The sequence below is a fragment of the Anas acuta genome, chromosome 6, assembly GCF_963932015.1.
Source record: "Anas acuta chromosome 6, bAnaAcu1.1, whole genome shotgun sequence".
Classification (NCBI taxonomy): domain Eukaryota; kingdom Metazoa; phylum Chordata; class Aves; order Anseriformes; family Anatidae; genus Anas; species Anas acuta.
The window spans coordinates 11,107,179-11,125,324 of NC_088984.1; the positions used below are offsets into that span (position 1 = coordinate 11,107,179).

Consider the following 18,146-nt stretch of genomic DNA (forward strand, 5'->3'; position numbering starts at 1 on the left):
ACACTGACAGAAATGTACATGCACAAAAGCAGAAGGAAGGAATTATATTGCTGTACTGTTCATTCCTGATGAACCAGTGTTCACAGAACCGTATGTTTATTTTTAGCTTGGAGAGCGACTCCTGAATCCTCTCTGATGAGAAAAGGCATTTGAGAGAGAACCTGGCAGCTCGTGGGAGGAGGAAAAAAGGGAGGGACAGTATTTTTGGCTTATTTCCCTCTACAGGCTGTTTGGCATAAATAAAAAAAAATATGATTTTAATATGAAAAATATGTAACAAGAGAAGGATAAAGGAGACTGTTCATCCTGTGTTTCAGTGTCTGTATGTCATTTGGGTGTGTGAAGAATCCATTGAAACACCTTTAAAATTGAAACCTTTGAATGTTACGTATGAATGGTTGATAATATTAAGGCTTGTTGTTCAGTGGTGTGTGTGGCATGTCTAGCATGCATTAGGGTGCTAAGAAATAAAAAATTAAGCAGATAAATGTTGACTGGATTTGCTGGAACTGGTATGTTACTACTCACTTGGCACTTCAGAGGCCTTGTGAGGTTTCCTCTTAAGTTATGTGGCTTACATTTATAGAAGGTTGGAGTTCCGTCTCAGTCCAAAAACATACCCTTGTCTGGAGTCTGGAGCTGTGGTGCTTGGTGGGCTCTAGGTGGACAGGGTGCCAGGGTGGGCTCTGACACTGTGCCCTGCTTTGTACTGCTGCGCCACCAGCCCCTTGGCAAGGGGCTCTCTCACGGGGACTCTTCTGTTGTCTTTCTGAAAAAGACTGTGTGGTGGCTTTTTACTTTTTTTTTTGTAGTCTGAGGTACCACTTCAACAATTTCTAATTATTCTTTCCCTCCTTGTTTAACTAGAGCCTGGCCTACCCCTAATTGGATGTGATTCCACATTACATAGTGCCTATCCACGAAGCTCACCACGGAGAGCCTTTCTTTAAATAATTGACTGTGTCTTCTTTTGTTGTGGCAGGTCCCTGCTCATATTTCATCTCACATTCACCTTCTTTGTGGCTGTGCAGTAATTTGGGTCTCCTAGCCCTTCTCAGAGAGCTGGTTTGCAGCGGGGATTGTTTAGGAAAGTTGCTGGCTGAGTGCTGTGCTGCTTTGATTACCTGGAAGGCAAATTGGCATTAGGATAAGTCTGTTTCGCTCAAGCTGATTCTGATGCTGGTGCAAGTTTTGTGAGAGAGGCATTCATTTCTGAGCATTACTGTGCAAATCTCTGATAGTAATTGGCCTAACCTAGAAATAGTCAAACTCCTTTTTTCTTTTTCCTGGGCGTAAGTATCTCTATAATGTTCGCTCATGATTTAAATGCTTTTTCCTATTGTGTCAACCTTGCTGCTAGCAAGAGAAATGTTTCTGAGTTGGCCACCAGTTCCTCCCACCCAAGTGATTCCAGTATAGCCTTTCCTAAGTGTGTGCTGTCAGCTCTTCACTCCTGGGAAATGCAGTTTGCCACCCATGCCATGGGATCCAGTGCTTTAAGTGTTGAAACTGTGGTAGGGACTTCAGCGAGCGCTGACAACGCAGGTTGGAGTCCTCAAGCTTAGGCAAGATGATCTCCCAAGGTGGTCTCGGCAAGGAGCCTACAACTTTTTCTGTGTGACTCAGTGTAGTTATGAACCTGCCTTTTTAACCTCTACTCACAACACGTTCATCTGAAGGTGTTATGCATTGACATTTCTATGCTGCTTTGTATGTGCATCGCAGTGATCTGCACAACACATCTAGGATGTACATCTAGGCTCAGGAAGGCACCAGGACCAGCTAGAGCAGTCACGTACATTCTGGACCCCCACCTTGGTGTTTTACATCCCCAACAAGCCTGTTAAAGTGATTATTCTCAAAATATTTTTTTAAGCTCCTCTCAAATTTCAGAAGACTAAAAATAGTCTTATGGTAATGCCTCTCTATATTTTGTGTGAGACAATGCATGGCTGTATTTTCCTGCTAAATGTGGTGTATTGTGTGAGTTTCTTATTAACTATTCTAAAATACAAATTACAATTGATTTGCAAGTCTTAGCTGTTGAAAACATCTACTAGGTATAGATCTATATAGGTGATATTCATTGCTCCTTCCAGCATATGAAAATATACTGAAACACTATTTTTAGATGTTTTACAAGACAGTCAAGCTTTTTGCTCATCCTCTTGCCTATACTTTAATTTCTTGGAATTTGCAGAGTTTTAGATTAAAATAGGGGGAGAATTAGGTACAACATAATCAATTTACCTCTAGCTTTCACAGTACCATATTACAATTGCTAATTTATCAGTGGGTAGGCTTTATCAGTGGGTAGGCACCTTTCCTTTGTAATAGATATTGAGGATAATTTAAAACAGCTTCTAAGCTCAGTCAATTTACATGGCACTTTAGGAGGTTAGTTGCTTGGGTATAAAGAACTATGCTCACTTGAGAGGTGTTCATATAGCCCTGTTCCATGGCGTGTTTTTCTTAAATATCTTTTTTTCTTCTTGAATGCTAATTAAAATGGTTATTGATTGCCGTAATAATCAAGGCATTTAACATAAAGTATGGAATATAGTTGGAAGCAGGCAAACTTTTGAAAATTGCTTGAAACTCCTTGCTTAGAAACAAGACTGGAGAGCTGAATTTCTCTGTTTGCAATTCATATCACATTTGTCTGAAAGGATAGAGGTCCAGGAAAAACAAATCAAGTTTTATGTTCTGCTCTAAGCTGTTTCCATGCTTCTGGGTTTAGTTCCCCCTCTTCCCTCCCTCCCCTTCATCAAATGATCTTCAGTGAAATGGAAGCTGCATCGTCCGTTTCCTCCTCTTCCCTTCTATCTCTTTGTTCTTGATTTCTTGTTTTAGGACACGAACCACACTAGTAGCTCTCATGTCTTCTGTTCTGATGCTAAGCAGGCTTATGTTAAAATGATGGTTTAATTGAGCTCTTACACATGATAAGAAGATTGTCTTGTTTTTCTGAATTGCTATATGCAGAGGTCTCTGGTAAGAGAATGCCAAGTTGCTTTCAGCATTTGTTAACACTTCTTAAGCATTTGTTAACAATTTAAGAAAAGCAGAGCCTGTCATTTTAAGCATATTTATATTTGGAAATGTGCATTTACCTGTAAGTCAGGGGAGATTCTTCGCACAGGAGAAGAAATTCTTCTCTCGTTTTGTCCTTTACCTTTGACGTAGACCATTTTTATGAAACAATTGCTGGCACGACAAAATCCCAATCTTGAAAGTAGGACAGGAGATATTTTCCACTTTCTATAGATCAATCTTTTCGTGTAACTCAAAGCAATTGCAGTCCTTTAAAAAGACTCATGTACTGAAGAAAAATTACATAGTAAATGGAGTTTTGAGTCTAGTAGTAACACAGTTCCCTGCTAGTTTTACCACATAAGGTAAAAAAATAAATTATAGGCAAAATTATGACCCAGCTCTTTTGCTGCCTCTGCCAAATATTGTTTGGTAGACCTATTTTAAAAGAAATGCCTAGGGTTTGCAATATATTTGCACAAACAAATCTAAAATAAAATTACAATTTAAAGGGCAGAAGTAATCAGATACATTGGATTGCTGTTCCTATTAAGTCATGTCGTTCAGATTCACATCTCTCTGATAGGAGAAAATGCTAAAGGACAGAAAAATGAACCAAGTAATGTGGAAGACAAGCCTGAGAATGGATGCATATTTTAATATTGAAAGTGTTTATAGTAGCAGTCCCAAATACATTCAACGAGCAGAAATGTATCAGGCTTGGGAATCTATCAACAAGGGAGATTTTATTTCAAGTGCAGCCATTCCACTGAGGAAGTTGGTAATCTCTGTAAGTATAAATGTTGACTCAATTTTTATTTAAATTCTGAAACGCACAGAATATGAAGGCTAAAGTCTAGTAAACATCTATTGATGTGTAAAGCTTTTCACAAAAGCTTTTCTGCATTAGTTGAGTCAACTAATTGACTAATTTTCTGACTAGTTGATTCATTAATTCACTGAATTTGGAAGAGTGTAGTGTATGGGGAAAAATATATCAAATTGTTTTAACCTGCAGAAGTTGGACAAGTTAATCTTGACTAGTAAGCAAAATATGTTTTTATATATATATATTGTTTGGCGCCAGGAGTTGGACTCGATGATCCTCATGGGTCCCTTCCAACTCAGGATGTTCTATGATTCTATGATATTTTTTTTTTCCCCTCAGCCACCACCCAAAAAAAACACCACCACCAACAACAAAAACAAACACCAACAACCCAAACCAATGCCACCACAGAAAGCAACACCACCACTTCTAACCACCACTAACTCTAGAGGACAAAATGTAAGTCTAGGATTGGCAATTGGAATTGAAAACTTTGGACTCCCTACAGCTGGCTGTTGTATTCTTAAAATACAGCTGTTAGCCCAGTCATGGCATGCTCTCAGTTGTTCTCAGTCCTTACCCTGAGGCACTGTTTTGTATTCTTTGCCTGCAGCTTAGAGTTGTACCCAGTACATCTGAAGAGATGTATTCTACTTTCTTATTAATAATAATTTTTTGTAATTGATGTTGTTGGTATTGACATGTGTTGTTTGCTTGTTTTGGAGAGGTGTATGAGGAAGGCTTTAAGAGTGGGTTGAAAGCAAGTGTCACAAACAGATAAAAGCAGAAGATGTCAAAGGTAGATTAAAAATGGGGTTTGGCATAGACTTTAGTAATATGATTTTTTTTTTTTTTTAAAAAAGTAATCATGAAACCTGACTGTCATAATAAATTCACACAAAGCAAACTTAATCCTAGCATTGCTTAAATTTTAATTATGTCCAACTCCAAAATTGTTGTAGTCTGCCATTATGGATGTAACGTAGTGCGTGTGTGTACTGTTTTCTGTATAAGCATATCAAAAAATGGGGAGGAAGCAGACAACAATAATGGAGAAAACGTGGGAGGCATGGAAAACAACATCAGGGAATCAAAAGATGGGAGATGCAAGTCAGCAAATGCCTAATTAGGAGAAGGAAAAAAATATTGTAGGGGCAACAAACCAAGGTGAGGAAAGATGGTTAAGTTTCATAAAACTACATCAGTTATCTTTTTGGAAGAAATCAGCTAATTTAATATGGAAAAGGAGAGGCAGAAGATAGAAAGGGTTTGAATGTTCAGGAAAATGGTAGCCAGGAGCAGATGTGCAGGAGGTGATTAACTGAAGGGCAGAAAGACATGGTAAAACTGACTAAAGAAAAGAGAATAAATTTTGAGATGGAGGAAAGCTGCTGGGTTTGTACGATTAGGAAGAGATGAAGCACAACCTGAGATCTGATGTCAGCTGGCATGATCTTGGTAGACTAAGCCTTGTGGTAGAAAGCAGAAATGCACAAACAACAAAAAAAAGTCTAGGATGATGTAGAGTAGTATTTTGTGTGATTCGTTGTTATCTCATCTTGCCTGATTCCACTTTCAGCAGGTTGGACTAGAGACCTCCTGAGGTAGGTGGGGATCCGCCAACCTGAATTATCCTGTCCTCCAGTGAACAGGGAACGATGGCGGTACTCATAGTGGTCAGGGCAGGTAAGCACTTATTTGGGAGGAGTGAACCAAAGGAAATGGGCAACAGAGGAATTGATCGAAGTTTGAAACCTTTAGTGGAAGCAGAGTAGAAAAAAAAAAATGTGCTTGTCTTTAGTACTTAAAGGAGAAATGGGGGAAATAATGGAAGAAATTCGAAACTTCAGGAGTGGAGGCAGAGAAATTCGCCATTTCCAATGCTGTTTGATCTGTAGCAGTATGTGAGAGAAAGAGAAAGCTCTACAGGAGACAGTACAGAGACACATCTCTCAAATATTCCACCAATAGTTTTCACAGTGACCAAGGGACGAAGGGATGCCAAATCTACCAGTAAGGTAGCTGGTAGTTCTGGTTCATTTGCTATGCTCAGGCACTTGATTTTTGAACTCAAATCAGCCACTGCAGAATGCATGAGTGGGACCCCTTCTTTTGGTAGAATTGGTGAAGAGAGAATATTTTTGGCAAAATATATCCTTTCAGTGTGGGAAATGTTGCTAATCATGGACCTACCTGGAAAACAGATTCTGGACCCTTGTGGACTGTGCAGCCAGAGAAACCAGAGAACATTTTAAGTTACCAGTAGCATGCTGAAGCTATGAAATATGAAATTAACTGATAATTTTCATAGGTCACACTCCATCCCATAAACCAAACTCATCTGCTCTCCTGAGGGGAAACAGAACAACTGGGCTGACTTCTCATTATCTCTTCCTATGGCGTATCCTTATTGAATTACTGCCAGGTAGATGCAGCAGATGCTCATCAAGCCACTGCAGGGCTCCTCTGTTAATTGAACTGTAATGGGGATGACAGCAGGGAAGGTCAGGATGATGGGACCAGTGATGTAACATGAACTCCAGTAAGAACAACCTGCACGGGCAATTGACCTTGCTTGAATAATATTATACTAAGGGCTTTTATCAGTCGATATCATTATGATTATCTTTTCATATCAAAACTGCAATAGTGTCAGGGACCCCTGTGTGAATCATATTATGTTGTGTTCAGGGCAAATATTTCTCACCCTAAAGAGAGTAGACTTTCCAATGTGATAAAGTACAGTGAGTGACTATAACTAGCTGCAGGAGAAAAAAAAAGGGAAAGAAAGGTAAGAAAATTTTTAAATAGATATCAAGCCTTGCCTAACTGACTGCTCCAATTTGTTGAAAGGGTGATATTCTAACTGCCTTTGTGGCAATTTGGTATTTTTGTTGTCATGCGCAATTAATCTTGGGGTGAAAGCAAGTTCATTCTTAGATAAAGCTGAAACTAGATGATCTTTAAGGTCCCTTCCAACCCAAGCCATTCTATAAAAGTGCAGATATTATTGATGGCTTCTGTATGAGAAACTTATTCCTACAGCTGGTTGTTCTGTGGCTCCTAAAGTGCCTGGGAGCAACTGAGTTTCAGGCATGCATTCTAATACCACGCTCCGAGCCACAGCATATACCTGGCATTTCTTCCACTGGAGGAAGCAATGTGATGTGATGTGAGCTCTTGACTGTGGTGTGCATCTTCCATGGAGGCACATTTTTCTTGGGTGTTGTTGCTGCAGGTGGGGAAATGAGTTCTGTGAAAGCCTTTCCCTGGAGACCCAGTGGCATGAGGAAGTTTGGTGCAAGCAGTAGCTTGCACATTTCTGAAAACAAATTCTGCCTAAAAACAAGTCCCGTTTCTGTTGCAAGCCATGACTTGCATTGTGTTACTCTTAATGTGTAGGATTAAATTTGTATAGCAGCTTCCCAAAGTTGGTTTCAGAGTGCTGTGTGCACACTGGCATCTGTGCATATGTTCAGAAGCAGCCTGTGGAAGCAGAGTTCCTTATGCCAATGCCAGTTTTTCTAATTTTTTTTTTCCTGAGTGTTCAGCCTTCACTGTATCTTTTTTTTAAATGTGTGGTTTTTTTCCTTTTTTTTTTTTTTCTCTCTTAGCCCCTTTGTTTATTATGGTCTGTCCAGGCCAATTTGCACCAATGAATGGAGGTCCATTGTAAAGTAGATGGAAGGAAAATGAAGGAGTTAGTAGCAAGGCATCACACAACATGAACCTACATGGACAGCTGTAGCTGTAACTGTTTATAGTATGTATCCTTACGTGAGACCCAGCTTTCACTTTTCTTTTCCCCCTGTAGAAATAATGAAGGCTATGCTGTAGGAGATTCCGTCACAGCACTTCACAGGCGATGTTTGGCAGGAAATGAAGAACCACTCTTTCAGTGTTTGATTAACAGTTGCTCCTCTGCAGCGCCTGCGAGTTTTTGGAGTGTTACGCTGTGTGCATCACGCTCCGTTTTCTCCTTTCCTTTAGGTTTGTACTTTGGTGTACTGAAGTAAGCAGCTGATGACAGAGGATGTATTGGAATATGTTTATTTCAGCACTTTGGAAATGAGTTTCTTTGAAACAAAATTTATCTTGTGGATGTGTGTCTGTTCAAATTAGCTCATTTGCACATAGACCAAAGCTAAGTAGTGCAAACAGCAAAATAGGAATGACTAGATATCCAAACAGGGGTGCAGATATTGTAGGGAAGAAATGATTCTTAATGTAAGTGCAACAGCAGAAGGAAAATTTTGTACGTTCAGGAGGTATTGAGCTCACCCTTTGAATGCGTGTACGAGAGCAGGCTGTAGATCAGGGTAACTTTAGCTGTAGTCACCGCTGCATGACCAAGCACTGAACTGAATAACAAGTTGAAATGGTAATATTTTCCTGCCTGTATCTAGTTAATTTGTTTTTGTCAGATGCTTAGGTGTGTGTATATGCACTCAGTTGCTCTGGCTATTGTATAAAATCATAGAGATGCCTCAGATATGCCAGTCCTGTGGCGAGAATTCAACCAGTCTTTTTGCAGGAAAGCTTTGTGAGCCTTATCACAGTGACTGACATCCCTGGCCAAAATCTTGTGGAGGTGGCCATCCCCTTGTGTCACCTGTACAGCCCCCTGAACAATGAGGAAAGCTCTCTGGCCGTGGCCATGGGGTCTCATCCTGCAGCTCTTGGTGCTTGGGAGACCAGGAGCTGGGGTCTGGAAGGAGGAGGGAGCCGATGGCCCTTCCCCTGCTAGCTGGAGCTGAGGTCCTCGCCAAGCTCATGTGCCCTGTGGTACCTGATTGTATTATTTTGACCTTGTGTTTAAGATTGATAAACTCTGTGTGGTGGCCACATTCCAATAAGGAGGAAAAAAAACCCTGACCTGCAACCTGCGATGCCCTATTAATGTCAAATAACATAAAGTAATAACAGAATGCAAAAGGAAATCGCTGCAGTAAAGCAATTTAATTTCTCTGAACTGAAAGCACTTTAATGGGAATGCTAGGAAAATCTGCCGTTGTTCGTTTGTTAGTGCAGCAGAGGTTGTGAGGTATTTTCTTCCTCTTTTTTTTTTTTTTTTTTTTAACTCTGTTGCCTTGTAATTGGTGACTTTGAAGCTTTCTGTTGTTTCCAGCAGGAACGGTCATGCTGCTAAAGTAGAGTGTTTGCTCTCTGCTGAGTCTGATTTCCAGGTTTGCCTGTTAAAGGGAAATAATTTGAAATACTAGTTTTCAAATGGTATTATAGTGCTGAACGTGCATTATATGCAATGTTTCGCCAGTAAAGTGAGGATAATCCTCTTTGAACAACATCTTGCATTTACTGAAATGGTGTTGAAAGCAGTGCCAGCTCCCTTTCTCTTTGTCTGCCTAATTGCAATTTAACAGCAATCCAAGACCCGCGCAACTGTGACTACAGTTCTTAGATACAGCTGGGTTTGACAGGACCCTTAGTTCATCCATTGCCAGTGATGAAAGCTACAGCAGAATAATATATTGATAACAGACTCAAAGTTTTCTCTAACCAATGAAAAATAAATAAAAAGAAACTTCTGTTACCCCACAGCTATAAAGTTTCTCTGCTGTGGAGAGGACACGCCATGGTATGAGAGCCTCACGGAGCTCGCTGCCACGCTGCGCTCTGCGGCGCTGGCTGGCAGGCATGCCATGAGCAGCCACCCACGTGCAGGTGCTAAAAGCGCGCATGGGTTCAGGGCTGGTGCCATAAGTTTTAAGGGGAGATCTCCGCTGAGGGCTGTCGGATGCAAAGATCTGCTTGGTTGTGACTTGGGAGATGTGGGAGCTGTAAATTGCTGGAGACTGGGCAAGTAAAATGAGAAGTGTTACTTATGCACGCTCAGTTCTTATGCTGCACCCTAGGCATTTGGCATTGGGTCCTTGTCGGAGGCAGGATCCGGGACTTTGCAGAAGTTTGGTTTGACCTGCTGCAGCCAATCTTAGTATTTAATTAAGTGTATGAAAGTGCACAAGCAGTGTGAAAAGGTTACTGAAAAGTTATTGGACACTTTCTGTGTTCTGCTGCTCAGAAAAAAATCAATGCTGAGTTCACAAGAGAAACCTATCGACAGTCTTGAGCATTTTGATCTTAATTGCTCTGTGCTTGTTCCTGCTGTGAGGAGTATGATAATAGTTCGAAGAACATTTGTGAAGGTAAATTAGCCTACTTTGAGCTCTAAGACATGATGACGAGAGCACCAAAGGGTCCGTGGCAGTTAAATACCATCGAAAAGTCCAAGGCTTGGCTAGCATTTGGACGTTCGTGCGCTGGATGACACAGCAAGTGATCCTTGTGGAAGGAAATGTCGGCATGCTCCTTGGTTCTGGGGAGAGCCAGCACGTGGCTGTGCACCTGGGGAGGGTCAGGACCGTGCCTTTCACAATCCTGTGGCCCTTGACTCCAAAGTCTCCTTTAGCAGAGCGCTAGTCCAAGCACTAGTGGGCTGTGTCCAAGCGAAGCCAGGTTTGCTTGGGCTGCCTGCAACCCATCTCCCGAACCAGGTTCGTCAGCACAGTGAAATCACGTCTACTTTGTTACTGAAAGTCAAGTGCCTTTCCATAGAGTACGCTGGAGGTACTTAGCGTGAACGAGATGTACCAGAAGTGCCATTTCACAGAACAGTTCTGCTCGATCACTGTTTTAATTAAAGTCATTCTACTGATGGAAAGTCTATTCTCTGGTGTTTTCTTTAATGTAGTCATAATGCATCAGTTTGAGCTCCCTTGCTAGAACATCTTTCATTATAATCCACTTGGCTAAGTTTATAATTAAACTTCTAAATTCAAACCTGCCTTTGTTACGTTTTTAGGATATACATAAACAAAAAGCAGGAAAACTTAGGATTCCTGTTTTTTACCCCCAAAGAAATCAATGCAAGTCAAGAAGCAATTCATTGGCAGTAACTTCATATTCTTGCTTTTAATCCCTGGCATCTTCTGTAACTTTGAGACTAGAAATTGTTGAATAGAAGGAAAATGATGAAATCATTAGGACTTGTACAATTTGACTATGGAGATCACCAAAATAATTGTACTGTCAAACAGGGCGAGTAAAGCTAGAGCCTGCCTACCAAGCTTTTCACAGCTAGATGTTGGGAAAAGTTGTTAATGGTTACATGTGAGAAGGGACCAGCTGGAACATGTGCTCAGCTTGGACGGGGGGACAGGAGGGGAGCCTGCTCCCCCTGCAGCTTTCTCCGTGACCTCTCCAGCAGCCCCATCTCACATGGGCTCTGCTCTCCATTGCTCTGTCCTGTGCTGGGCTGGTTATTGGCACTGAGGCACGGGCACAAACAGGCAGCAAAACACAGCAGCATGCAGGCAGGCTTACTCCCAGCCTGGAGCAGGCTGTTTTAGACCGTCTGCTGCTTGTTTGTGGTTATCTTCTGTGTGCAGATGTGTGAACACCAGATGTTCTTCCAGGCATTATTCACTCTTACAGTTACCGGAGCAAACTACCAAAGAATTATGGAGCTTAATACTTTGATTCCTGTTGAGTGATCACTTAGGACAAAAGTTTAGTTCATTCATACTGCATGTTTTTAGCCAGGATTTTCTGAAATGCTCCTGGAAGGAGATTAAATATTCTTAACTGCATCTTACAAATAAAGAAGTAGAGGTATAATAAATCGAGCTACTGTTCCCTTTTATGCAAAGTCTCTCTCCTGAAATCAATGGGAGAGCTTGCAGAATTAAGTACTAGTGTCAGAGCATGACCTTAGGTGACTTTTCACCTTTGTTTTTGACAGGTTTCTTACACAGCTGGCCCTAGGAATTAGGGTGCCTGTATTTTAACTAGAAGCCTGTTTTAATCCAGATGTGTCAGCAGAAAAATGTGGTGTTTGTTTTCTGTAGGGTAGTAAAGGCAGTTTAGTGTAACTACATGTTCATCATTAAATAAATAAATAAACAAAGGGCAGCATGCTGCTTTAGGACAGAACAGAGTTATTTTCTTGGGTAACAGCTTTCTCGGAAGGCAAGGCAGATTTTACAGGTATCTGAGGATAAAGAGTATGCTGCAAACATTCAAGTTATCCAGGGATATCACAAGCAATGAGTCTGCTGTGCGAAATAGGCAAAGTTACGTAATTACAGCTTAGATTTACATTAAGAAAATTTATTCATGATTAATGATGCCTATCTTTGTGCTAGACATCTGCTAAACGATTTATAGCCAGACATAAGAGCTGCAACCTCTTTTGTTGTTGTTGTTGCTGCTTAGTGCTTGGGATGACTCTAATTGCATTGTGTGTTTTAAATGGAGAATGCTACCCAGGTGTCCTTGTAAGCATCCCCTTCTTATCCAAAAAAAAAATAAATAAAATAGGTTGGATGTACCTGTGATGTGGAAGACCACAACTCCCAGGAAACACGGGGGGAATTTAACTGATGTATGACAAGGCTGAAACCATGCCTTACATTTGGATCAGTTTAGGCTGATCTTTTTTCTAAGTTGACTTATAAATACTGCATAAGCCCACGTTGGAGCAGAGCCAGATTGAATCGTCTTGAACCACTGAAACAACGCAGAGAGCCTGAAGAAATGTCTCGTCCCGTGGAAACTCGCCGAAACAGCGACTGGTCCCTGCTTGACAGCGTGGTGTGTGCAGACTGGGGAGGAAAAATTAGGCCATCAATCTTTTGTCTGTCGGTGCTGGATGCTTCTGAGAACCCCGATGTTTGTGGGATTAGCAGAGAGCCTGTCACTTGGAAACATCTGCCTCGCGGTGCTCAGCCGTAGCTCGTGCCTGTCTGAGCAGTGCCTGGAAAACAAGAAAAGTTTTGCAGAGGCTCCTTTCCTCCCCAGCTGAGCAGGGATTAGACCAGGGTGTTGATGTGCTGATGTGGAAAGGGAAATTAAATTTTGATCATTTTAGAAATAAGATATTTATTTGTGATCTGTGTGTTTGTTTATTTATAGCACTTTGACACTGTTTGAGTGCCTTGTTTTCTGCAGAAATACAGGTTTCTACATGGAAGTCTACAATTTAAACTAGTTTTATTCCACCCTGTCGTTAAGAGAATTAGCAGTGAATAAGAAAATGCAAATGTATTTGCCATAATGACTAGAAAACTTGAATATGTTTTTTTCAAGACTGCCTGTGTATTCCCAGCCATTTTACCTAATGCACTTTACCCTTGTTTTTCTGAACATGATTCCATACAAACCAAACAAAACTAAAGGGATTCTTGTGTTTAATCCTTCAAACACATAAAAACAACAGCTTATTATTTAATTTAATGAGAATCCATTAGTGCAGATGATCACTTGGCCAGGGTTGTATGATAAAGGATACTGAGTACATCCAGATAATCGCTTTTGGAAGAGTATGATGAGTTTCTGAGTAAAACACATCATGAACATATTTAAGCAGTTGCATGAATTTAATCATGAGTAGTCTTGGTAAAGTCAATTTTTAAAATGTAAGTTTCATTTTTTTTTTTCTTTCTCATTTTTTCCTCTGTTTGCCAGTTTACAGCTAGCCATGCTGACACATTTGGGAGCTGAGATATACTGTAACTAAATTTGATGTGAAGTGTTGGTGGCCTTCATAATGTAATTTATTCATGTTTCTGTAGATAGCATATGTTGCCTGTGCAATAATTTTTTATCATATCAGGACAGAACAGCTACTGTTCCAAATTGTGTTATACAAACCTAGATATACAGACAAATTTTTATTGTGCTTACTGTGGTGTAAATCAGTGGGCTCTGCTGAGCCCTGCTGGGGTAGGTGAGATTAGAATCAGTCTCGTGGTGTCTAATTTATTTCTGTTTTTTTTCTGACTTAATGTAATCTCCATTCTTGCTCCATGGGGAGCAGCAGCCAGTTACCTTTGTAGTCTTGTCCAAAGCATGAACATATGTGAAACCCCTCGTTTTGGGCAGGAGTCTGCTGCTCTCAGGGATTTACTGCTGTTTACTGACCCTTTGAATGCTGAGAAGATGGCAGTGTATTTAGAAATCTGCTGATTAGCTCTACTTGTGCTTCATTAAAAATCTCAGCATCTTTATTAGCTGTTATGGGAAGTTTCTTTGGACATGCCCATTTCATGCCCTCACCTGTTCAGGACATGATTTTTACTGCGTTCTCCAGGAGTTGGAGAGCTGCCCTGCAATTCAGAGGAGTATTGTCTGCCCAGGGCTGGGCATGCTGGCTCCGATTCAGCACATGAAGCTGAGCATCTGAACAATTTCTTTGCTGGTATTGCATTTTGGGGTGCGAACAGTGTTGAAGTCAGTGTCACTTATTCCTTCTCTTTCCCTTGACAGAAAGTTGGTGACTTCATTTTTTGATCGTCATACATGGTAACTGCAATGCTGAAGACACCGGAGGAGCTGCTCCTCCTCAGCTCTTCTGTGTGAGGTGAGCAGCCATTGAAATGGGCAGAAAGATTACCTGCAGGATGCCTGAAGGCCCCCTTCTCTTTGAAGGACTTCTCTACTCTGTTTGCATTGGGGTAACATCTTTCCTCTGAGGAATGTCTTCTGCATCTCAGTTCTGAAGGATGCTCAAGGTTTCAGAGCTTCGCTTCTGGCCTGTGTGGGACTCCACAGCCAGTGTTCTGAATCAGATGTGAAATGCTAAATTAACCTAGCAGACGTGAGAAATACAATAAGTCTGTTAACATTGCCCGAGTTGCGATATTTGGTCAACTTGATGGGTTTTCAGGCCTTACCGTTTTCTGTTCATCTGAAATGTAAGAATGAACTAACCAAGATAACAGATATAACATTGTATCCTCCACAATAGTTAGTCAATATCTGATTGTATTTAATTGCATGAACTTATCGTGATAGAAACTGTTTCAAAGTAATTTAAATGCAGCTTGAAATTAAGTTTCACCATCTATTCAGTATGTACTATTTTCAGGTTTATCTCCAGTTTCTTATCAAGAACAATGCTGTGTATTATGACAATGTTGCATTTCATAAGGTTAGGAATGTAATGGAATTTTCTGGGCTAAACTTCTAATAACTGATAATTTTAATGAAAATCACCAAGATTACGCAAGTGAAGACCAATCTTGAAGACAGGTGTTATCTCTGCTAACTCTAATATGAATGTGGCATTTTTACCTGTAAAAGTAGGATTAAATACTAACATGCAGAAAAATTTTGAGAATTTAAACATAGTATAAATACAAAAGGTATTACACAAGAAAAATTTGATATATAAATTGACATGAGAGACTAGCTATTGTTTAACGTGGCAAGTACCATGTGCCAGCGTTTTTTGAGAGATCAGAACTTTTTCCATTTGAATGTGGATGGATTCAAAATATCTTCAAACCATGTAAAACAAATGACAAAAATAGCCCTGCATAAATAAGTGCCTAGTTAGTCTATTTGTAGGATGAGAGAAATAGTGATTTAAATTTCCACGTTGAATCAGGAGTTTCAATATTTGGTTTTGTTGCACCTTTCTTATTCTCTCGTGTTTTGGAGCTTTTCTGGTGTATGTGAACAATTTCAATGTTCACTGAAGCAGGCATCAAGAGGTTAGGCTCGTGCTTTATGCAGGAGACCCTGATACTCTGCCACAGAAACATTCTTGCTTCCGATGTTGCGCAGTGATTATTTTAATGAGCTGTATGATATGAAAGTGCTCCAGCTATACTGGACTCGATACATTCCTTTCTCACTCACCATGTGGCTCTGCTATTCATCTGAAGTGGTGGAGAGCTTCATTAAAATCTCTTAGCCAGTGAGACCTCTCCAGAGTAACCGGCTGTTGCTCTGGACCTCAAAGATCAGGGTCGTAAATGCAAGTCCCAAACTCCAAAGAAATCCCTGAGTTATCTCTAGTTTTCCCTTCCAGGCTGGTTCATCACTAATGAGCAGTGCCTTGCTTCCCTGCCTTTCCTGGGGTATTTCTCGTGTTGCCTTTGTGTATCTTATATTCATGCATGGAATGGTTAAAAGACAAAAGAAGGGCCATTTATTTGCATTGGGAGGTTGTTAAGAGCTTTGTTAAGAACATTTAGTGACTTTTTTTTTTTTTTTAATTTTGGTTAATTCTAGGACTGAAGAAGACCAGAAACGGAATTATCTGAATTATGCTTCTACAACAGATCTGGGTTTCTCCTCATTGGGCATGGCAGAGCCTGGGGAAGTCCTTCCTTCTATTTGTTTTCTTAATGCTGCAAACAGCTGACTTGGAAGCCAGGAGAGGTCACCAGTTTGTCTGGAAAACAGGTAGGAAAGAGATATATCAGCTATCTACTAGATATTTCCTGAGGTTGAGAATGGAGTGCTCTTCATTCTGTTTTAGCTCAGTTAAGAAATTTAAAAAGCCTGATACTGCCTTCTATTCTATTTTTTTAAAAACTAAAAAATGGGGATTTCATCTCTACTTCAAAATAGTAATTCATTGAGGTATGCACCAGAGTGACTCTAGAATATAACTCTGGATTCCTTAATGTTTTTAATCTAAGAGTAGGATTTTTGCTAGATACTGATAGCATCATTTGAATGTTGCTTCATTAGTATGCAATACTTTTCTTTGCTCCATTGAATGAAGAGGGTACACCGGTGTCTTTCAGAATGGACAGTCACAAGTCCATACTCTTGGTTCATCTATTCCTAACTAATATTTTGTTGGTACATGTAGCGAATTATCTTTATTCATCAGGCAGATTGCATACATGCAGTATTGGAATGTTCAAAACTGAGGACATGTTTGCAAAGTTTTCTGAACACATGTTGACAATACTGCAATTGAGTTACAGGGAGGAGGTAAATGGTACAACATAAATGCACAAAATCAAGCATGACACATTGGATGTTTATTTTGTAGCACAACACAACAGCAAATACTGTTCAATGAAATGGAAAGATTGGCAAATTCAAGGAATTCAAGTAAAAGAAAATACTCCATGAGAAATATGCAACTGAACTAGGGGTTTCATTGCCCAGGATACCTTTGAGATTTGGCCTTTTATGACTGAGCAACAGAGCAGTTAAACTTCATGGAAAAATGATTTCCCCCTTGTTACACTTTAACCCAGCAGGCAGCTAAGCACCACACGGCCATTTGCTCATTTCTTCTCTTCAGTGGGATAGGGGAGAGAATTGGGGGGAAAAAAAGTATTAAAAAGTCATGGGTTGAGATAAAAGCAGTTGTGGGATATCCTTTTGGGCAGCCTGGGTCAGCTGTCCTGGCCGTGTCCCCTTCCAGCCCCCAGGGCACCCCCAGCCCCTGGCTGGCAGGGCAGCACGAGGAGCTGAGCAGTCCTTGGCTCTAGGTGAGCCCTGCTCTGCAGCAGCTGAAACATTATGCTTATTCCAAATCCAAAGCACAGCACCACAGCAGCTTTTAGGAGGAAAATTAAGTCTATCCCAGCTGAAACCAGGGCACTTATATACATATATTTTTTTTTTTTTTTTTAGAGAGGTTCGTCCTTTCTTGGAGCAGTTCTGTCTTCCTCCAGTTCACTGTTATAGATGTGATTTCCGAACAAGCTTTGAAAGCCAGAATTGTTAAGACAAATTGTGCCCTTCAGTGCAGTTCTACTTCTTTTAAGTTCTGAGGTGTGTTGTGCCATGGCAAACAAAGACTTTCTTTCCCCAGTTAAATTTGCATCTCTTTATATTGGTGAACAATTTGTTTAATTTTTATTTTGTTGAAAATTAGTTCAAAAGTTAAATAAATCCCATACTAAAACGTTTAGTTCTAGTTTGAAATGAATGATATGTTTACACCAAACACTTCTTTTGTTAATGAAACAGTGTTATATATGAAGCCCCTAAACTAACTCTGCAGCAGTAGTGAAGAATCAGCTTTTCTAAACTGTGAAACTATTTTTTCCAGTTATTCTAGGTAATAACAAAACTGGCTGAGATTTTTCTCAACAGTTTGAACGGTTACTCGTTAGGGGAAGATCTTGGTAAAATGTTGCTAGGTGTCCTATAGTCAGGGCGGAAGAAATAATGGCATTATTTTGATAATTTTACTGTATGTAGTGCAAATTTCATTTCTGTGGCATCTGGGAACACGCATATCAAAAGAAAATGCAGTGACCTTCAAATTAATTTCAAAAATTGTAAATAGTCCGACATTGGAGTGGCATACATGGCTTGGTTTTGTATGTTGTTCCTTTGTGATTAACAGTACCAGAAAAAAAAAGAACAATGAAGGTGTATTTTTATTTGAAAATATTGCAGAGATAAGTTTTGGGGAGATGGGAATAGTAACTTTAATGGAAACAGGTGGACCCAGAGAGTTAAAGGGGTTAACACAACCTCTTGTGGCACGATATTAATAATAAAA

At 40.2% G+C, this 18,146-nt stretch overlaps 1 protein-coding gene across 6 annotated transcripts in view; it reads left to right on the forward strand.

Annotated features, from left to right (window-relative positions):
* Positions 1 to 18,146, forward strand: part of THSD7B (thrombospondin type 1 domain containing 7B) — a 321,145-nt gene that overhangs the window by 40,484 nt on the left and 262,515 nt on the right. For all 6 annotated transcript variants that reach the window (XM_068687381.1, XM_068687382.1, XM_068687384.1 and 3 more), the window contains exons 2-3: positions 14,147 to 14,240; positions 15,899 to 16,072. In XM_068687381.1, the coding sequence (XP_068543482.1) occupies positions 15,934 to 16,072 (139 nt within the window). In that variant the 5' untranslated portion in view covers positions 14,147 to 14,240; positions 15,899 to 15,933. The remainder of the gene's footprint in view (positions 1 to 14,146; positions 14,241 to 15,898; positions 16,073 to 18,146) is intronic.